Source organism: Sardina pilchardus, chromosome 10, assembly GCF_963854185.1.
Source record: "Sardina pilchardus chromosome 10, fSarPil1.1, whole genome shotgun sequence".
NCBI classification, from domain to species: Eukaryota; Metazoa; Chordata; class Actinopteri; order Clupeiformes; family Clupeidae; genus Sardina; species Sardina pilchardus.
In genome coordinates this window covers 5,322,727-5,330,226 of record NC_085003.1, presented here as the reverse complement: position 1 = coordinate 5,330,226, position 7,500 = coordinate 5,322,727, and the positions used below count along the sequence as shown (strand labels likewise).

The 7,500-nt window shown below is 48.4% G+C and overlaps 1 protein-coding gene across 1 annotated transcript in view; it reads right to left on the bottom strand.

Annotated features, from left to right (window-relative positions):
- Positions 1 to 7,500, bottom strand: part of megf11 (multiple EGF-like-domains 11) — a 109,744-nt gene that overhangs the window by 32,349 nt on the left and 69,895 nt on the right. The window contains exons 10-12 of the mRNA XM_062547879.1: positions 7,140 to 7,260; positions 3,412 to 3,575; positions 2,205 to 2,307 (exon numbers count right to left, since the gene is read on the bottom strand). Coding sequence (XP_062403863.1) covers positions 2,205 to 2,307; positions 3,412 to 3,575; positions 7,140 to 7,260 — 388 coding nt within the window. The remainder of the gene's footprint in view (positions 1 to 2,204; positions 2,308 to 3,411; positions 3,576 to 7,139; positions 7,261 to 7,500) is intronic.

Sequence of the window (7,500 nt, the reverse complement as noted above, 5' to 3'; positions counted from 1 at the left end):
ACACACACACACGCGCACACACATACACACACACGCGCGCGCGCACACAGGTGCACGCACACACACGTACACACACACACGCACACCCACACACACACACACACACGCATGCACACACACACGCGCGCGCACACGCATGCACAGACACACACATGCGCACACGCACACACACACGCACGCACACACACACACACACGCGCGCACACACACACACGCACACACACGCGCGCGCACACACACATACACACACGCGCGCGCACACACGTGCACGCACACACACACCCATACACACACACACACACACACACACACACACACACACACACACACATTCACACACACACACACACACACACACACACACACACACACACACAGGCCTCTTTCACATGCACAGACAGAGACCCACAGAAACACACGCATACAGGTGCACACACACACCACCCCCCACGTGAACTCAAACTTTCTTGCAGCATACATTGTTTATGAACATTCGCTCATATAAAGAGGGTTTGGGTGGGATATTATCAGTTGAATTCTGTAGGAGTATCAGTCAACATGAGCAAAAGGTATACTGTTTATGAGGCGCTGGATCATATCTTTGGTAATGATGGTGATCCTGAGGATAGAGGGCAAAGTGAAGCTGAGGAGGATGTGTCTGAGGATGAGGATGACGATCAGTATGACCCTGAACAAGACCAAACATCTGATGAGGAGGACCCAGATGTCACAGATGATCAAAGAGAGGTTTTCAAGTCAAGAAAAGGTGACATTTCAGGGTTATCAAGCCCTCTTCAAACCCAATCCAGGGCACCGACAGAGAACATCCTCAGAATGACTCCAGGGCCTACTAGATACGCTGTGTCACACGCCCAAGACATCAAGTCAGCGTTTGAACTGTTCTTTACACGACCTATTCAGAATATCCTACTTGAGATGACCAACATGGAAGAGAGAAGAGTGTTTGGTGATAGCTGGACAGAGAAACACAGCTCGATGCCTACATGGGACTGTTGCTTCTTGCGGGGGTATACAGATCCTGTAATGAAGCTACGGCCAGCTTATGGGATAGAGGTAATTGGTATGGTTAAATAAAAGTTGGTTTTATGGAAAAAAAAATACTTGCTTTCTTTATCCTACCATTTATCTATGCGGGTCCGTTTTGACCCGAAACACCAAAGATGTCACTATTGTTAATAATTTTAAATAATATTTTTTTTTTTTAATTTTTTTTTTGGTAGGTGTACTCTAATATTAGTTTATAACACATTTACAGTTTATTATTACTCATTCTATAAGAAAAATAAATATATTTAGTGAATTTAAACAGTTTTTGCAATCAAAAACGACTGGTATATTTTAAAATAATGTGTCTGTGGAGCCAACTAAAAACAATTCACACACTGATTCCATTTATATGAATACATACTAAGCCAGCAATTAGCTGAAAAACAAAATTTGAAGAAAACTGGTGATTTTCAGCATTTGCAAGCATTTTAAAATCATGGGTCCAAATGGACCCGCTAACACCACAGGTGTAAACAGCTTTCTAACACAATAGAAGGGTTAAGACATGTCTACTATAATGTCTGCCAGCTTACACCTGGACACTCTCAAGCACTACCGATGCTGCCACAGTGTCGGTTTATGGACATTGTGACCGTTGACAAACAGAAACAAATAAATCAGCGGATCAAGGATACGCGGATTAATGGATAACCAATAAATCAGACGGTTCTCTAATCATCTCTAAAAGCCCTTAACGACCTGACAACGGATAACGATCAGGCCTGATCAGCCCTATCAACACTGGCTTACTGTTTGTAGCTCTAAAACATCAAAGTCAAAACATCTCCTCATATGACATGTCATCCCTGACAATGGCTTCCCAAATAAAAACAACAATAAAATGAACAGATAAACAACAGATGTGAGTAAATAAATACAGAGTGTCATGGCTCCGGGGGCAGTGGCGTGTCTCGTCAGAGTTGGGGTGCCTCAGCGTGTGTGTGTGTCAGGGACAGTGTGTGAGCGTGGGAGCCATCATGGGCCACCTCTGTACGGTCATGGGCCACCTCCGTCCACTGCTGTCCACCCCCCCTCCTCTGGTCTGTCAGTGTCAGGCCTGTTCTACATGGCACCCCCTCGGGGGCCAAGTCATTAGCCGTGTCGTTAGTGTCACTGTCGCCGTGTCAACCGCTCACCTGTCCAGCCCGCCAAACAGCGGCAGTGGCCGCTCACTGCGTCGCAGCCGTCGGCATGGTTACAGTCGCAGCGCTCGCGACACTCCAGGCCGTAGGTGCCCACCTGAGAGGAAACGAGATGCACAGCACGGTTACAGTTGACACATCGGTTCAGCATGTCACTGCACTACAGCAGTAAGACTACCTGTCGATCTGTCTGCCTGTCTGTCTGTCTCCCGCCAGGCTAGAATGAGGGGGAAAGAGTCATGCAGAATTTAAGCATAGCTTGGGCTTTTGGATTTCAGCTATTCTACTTTCTGCTTTTTAGCCATTTTTTTAATAACAGTCTGTTGTGTCCTTTTGGAATACAGTAGACTAGTATAGAGTGCGGTGGTGGTGGTGGTGGTGGTGGTGGTGGTGTTAGGGGCTAGGACTGTCAGTGTGAATTCTACTGTACTATTCATCTGTTTCATATTTTTTACAATCACACCACTTCATATTTTCCTCTTTTCTCTCCCACAGTTTCACAATATCTAAGGGGTGGAAATCTGTGATTACTGCAAATAATACAGCAAATGCAATTCATTATAGCATTTTATACTGTACTGTATATTATACTGGGTGACATGGCTGTATTATAATCGTACATAGGCAGCACTTTACATGCACAGACTGTCAAGCAAATTAACTGAATTTGAAATTGAAAATTGAGATAATCGTCTTGGCAGTCACACAGAAAGCACAGAAGAATAGACCATAAGATAAATGGGACAAGAGAGGCAGAGAGGAAGCGTTGGCCTTTTTCCATTTAAGATCAGGGCCAGCTCGAGGCTTTTCCACTGGCTTAAGCTCCGCTGCATAGCCTCAGTCTTCTGTTTCCATTAAGAGTTGCAATATTAGCAGAGAACAGAGAACATGGATGCTAGAAACGTCTAAGCTGCTTTGCAATGGTGGCATGAATATACTACTACTATACTGATAGAGCATACTTTACTACAACACTACTACGGCTCTCCTGTTCTAATTTTCTTTTCCGTGTGTGTGTGCGTGTGTGTGTGTGTGTGTGTGTGTGTGTGTGTATGTGTGTGTGTGTGTGTGTGTGTGTGTGTGTGTGTGTGTGTGTGTGTGTGTGTGTGTGTGTGTACGTATGTGTGCTTGTGTGAGCATGCAAGTGTGTGCGTGTGTGTGTGTGTGCATGCATGTGTGTGTGCGCGACCGCTCTGCTCACCGGGCAGGGCTCATCGCAGCGCTGTCCTCTCCAGCCGGGGGAGCAGGTACACAGACCGTCCAGCGGGTCACAGGCCGCGCCGTTGGCACAGTGGCACGACTGGTTACAGCCAAGGCCCCAGGTGCCACTGGAGCATGGGATTGAGCAGTCCACACCCTGCCAACCTGAGGGGCACAGACACACGGGCAGAGTCAGGGAGACGAAGAGAGGAGGGGAAGAGGGGGAAGAGGGGGAGAGGGAGTGGGAGAAGGGGGGCAGGAGAGGGAGAGGGGGAAGGAGGGAGGGAGGGAGGGAGAGGGAGTAATGGGGAGAAGGGTTGCCAGAATGGGTCAGGATGAATTGAAAGCAGGATGAGTTGAATTAACTTGAACTGACAGAAAGACCGAATCACAGACAAAGTGGGACAGACAGATAGAGAGAGAGAGAGAGAAAGGGAGAGAGAGAGAGAGAGAGAGAGAGAGAGAGAGGAGATGATGAAATATGAAATATGGCCAGTCTTTTCTACTGTTATTGACCAACAGAACGCCACAACAAAGCCACAAAGCAGCTAGACTCAGCATCTGCCCAGGTCCTCCATATGAACAGGAGACTGCCCACCCTGTCCTCCCCTCCCCTCCCCCTCCCCCTCCCCTGACCTCAACCTGCACTGCACCCCACGCAGAGAGCCAGGACCAGACATCAGTATGGCGGACGGACTGCACGGAGACTGTGTGCCGGCTCTGGGCCAGACCAGGGCCGCATCAGAGCCGCAGGTGCCTCTGGGTCAGCATCTCTCTGGGGAGGCCGCAAGTGTGAGGGTGAAGGGAGAGTCTATGCTGCTGCCCCCCCCCCTCAGCCTCAGCACCACCACGGCCAATGAGTGGAATATATTCATGGGGCTGGAGTCTGGCAGGGGACTCAGGGAGGATGAAAAGGAGGAAGGGAAGAGAGGGAGAGAGAGTGAAGAGAGAGAGAGAGAAGGAGAGATGGAGATAGAGAGTGGAGATGAGGGAGAGGGGGTAAAGGAAGGAGAGGTAGTTTGAAATGTGGGTGAGAGCCAGAAAGAGAGAGAGAGAGAGGGAGAGAGAGAGAGAAAGAGAGAGATAGAGTGGCAATAAAAAGCAGAAAAAGAGGGATGAGGGAAATGAAAAAAGAGTGGAGAGTTAGAGGAGAGAAGAGGGAGAGACAGGGGGAGAGGGTGAGTGATGGAGGACACTCGGGGAGCGCAGGTGAATCCCTCTGTGGAGCCGCAGTGACTGAAGTGGTGTTGACTGGGCTCATTACATTATTCATCACTGGGACTGACGCCTGGCGCAGGTGGCTCTGAGATGCCAACCCATCAGCGCGCTGGTGAGAGGATACAGGTGGCACTGGCACCCGGTGACCGGCTCGTGGTGAGGTGCCCGCGCCGCCGCCACCGCATGGTGCCAGGACTGAGGCACGCCCGAGACAGAGCAGGTTACCATCACCAACCCACATGCCCCTTCAGCACACAAGCACATATTACGTGCAGCATTGTGTGTGTGTGTGTGTGTGTGTGTTTGCGTGTTGGTGTGAGTGAGTGAGTGTATGTGTGTGTGTGTGTGTGTGTGCATGCACACGCACGTGCAAGCATGAGTGGATGTCCCAGTGTGCCAGTGTGTGTGCGTGTGTGTGCGTGTGTGTGTGTGTGTATGTGTGTTTGTCAGAGTGTGTACAGTATGTGTGATAAGTGAATATGCCGGTGTGTGCTTGCACATGTGTGTGTGTGCATGACTATGTGCTGTGGAACCTTCCAGAGAAACATATGGCCATTCAGCCAAACGTCTCTAACCCCCCCTCTTCCTCTTTAATAACACAACCCTCAATATAAACAGAATAATGTTTCTTAATTACACGCAATCATCCCTGAGGACTGTGATTGGATCAGGGAGGGGGCTGGAGGGGATGTGAGAGTCTGTCTGGGGGCCATCAGGAGTGGAGAGGAGAGGAGAGGAGCGGAGAGGAGAGGAGAGGAGAGGAGAGGAGAGGAGAGGAGAGGAGAGGAGAGGAGGGGAGAGGAGGAGAGGAGGAGAGGAGAGGAGGATAGAGGAGAGCTAGCCTCTCTGGGCCTTCTATTTAGCCGCTCCAGATGTACATCTTCAATTTCCCCTTACAGCTTTACCTGGGCCTCTCCTCTCTCCACGTCTCTCTATCCCTCTCTCTCTCTCTCTCTCTCTCTCTCTCTCTCTCTTACACACACATACACACACACATACACTTTGGCATTTGAGGTGGGAGTGGAGAGAGCAAGAGAGGAAAAAGAGAATGAGAAAAGAAGAGAGAGAGAGAGAGAGAAAGGGAGAGGAGAATGAGAGAAAGAAACTCCCACCCATCTAGACCTGTCCCAGATTCAATGATGCCCCTGATGTATGATTATCCCTGATGTTGATGAATCCGAGTTTACACATTGAGAGGTGTGTGTTGAGGGAGTGATGATAGATGATTGGGAAGGTTATGTAACCATACAGATGGTAACTCTTTGATGAATAATGTCTGGAAAGGCTAAGGAGTCTTTAAGGAGTCGTCTGTGAAGTTACAGGGAAGCTACGCCAGGCACTTAAAGCAGCACTAAAGCACTTTTCCTCTGTTGCACGCACGCTCTTTGTTTATCCAGCAAATAATCATGTCCACAGACAAGGTAGAGTATGTTGCATGATCTTATCAAAGTAGGATGTATTGCGACATCAAAGTCAAATTTGTTTTATCTTACTCCATCGAACTACAGATCCACTACCCAATCTGGTAAACTCACATAGTGCGGTTATAAAGGGCCGAATCGAGTGCAAAAGTGCCGTTCACCCTGTTACGAGTTGATTAAACACTGAAATGATTTTGGAAACATTACTTTAAGGTACAAAAAACGCTTTAGTGTAGTGGTCTATTTTTTCCAATGTACGCGCCGCTATCACGTCTGGTGTGGCTACTTCCAGTGATCACAGTGAAAGCTAAATGTTGCAGCAGACGCAACACAAACGGAACGCAGTTACTGTACACGCGCGGTGTAGCTTCACTTCAACCCTCACTACTTCCTCTCTTTCTTACTTTTCAAAGATTTGATTTGTGTCAGAGAGACAGTGGGATGAAGACAGGCAGAAAAATGGATATTCTGTTTTGTTTGAGAAGATCTATTTAATATATTTTGAAGATACGTTTGAGCATCATAGTGAAAAATATTCTCCCTTTCATGTATTCTAAGGTCAGTGTGCCCTGTATACTATGGTGTATGGGGGGAAATGTCCTTCAGCTTTAAAGATAAAGGGATTTTTTTACCTCTGAGGATGAGAACACTAAAGATACTCAAAAAAGACTGAGATTCTGAGATGTTCAACTAAATTTGAAAGTAGTTCTTTTTCTTCTCAGATTCAGTCGGATTCCTGCATCTCTGAAGTAGACCCTTTGTTTGAGCAACAAGCAGACCTTGTGAACATCTGTACAGTATGTGTCCTCTCCTGCCCTCGGGACACACCATAACGGAGGACGGAGGACAGAGACAGCGAGTCGGAGAGACAGACTGAGAGAATGAGCGAGGGAGAGTCACAACGTGAAAGAGAAGAGAGGAAAGAAAGAGAGGCAGAGAGAAGGAAGCAGAGAGAGAAGGTGTGACAGACCACGGCTGATATAGTGAGAAAGAGCCAGAAGGGAGGGAGTGTGAGAGAAAGAGTGGAAAAAGTGTGAAAGAGAGAGAGAGAGAGAGAGAGAGAGAGGAGATGAACAGTTCCACTCAGTACCTTCTCTGCAGATGCAGGATCCGTCCACAGGCGAGCAGGTGGCCATGTTGTGACAGGAGCAGACGGACGAGCAATTGGTCCCATACAGCCCCGGGTAGCAGGTCTGGGTACAGTCATTTCCCTGTGAGACACACACACACACACACACACACACACACACACACACACACACACACACACACACACACACACACAGAGGGCCTGTTAGTGTCAGGCACAGCACATTCCCTACAGACCACTGCTCCTTAGCACAGCAGACCTAAGTGGCGCCATACCACTGTGCCCGTGTCCACACAACAGCGGGCACGAGAGCAGCGCGGGGGAGTGCTGGCAGCACAGTACTGTTACTCAACCCCACGAC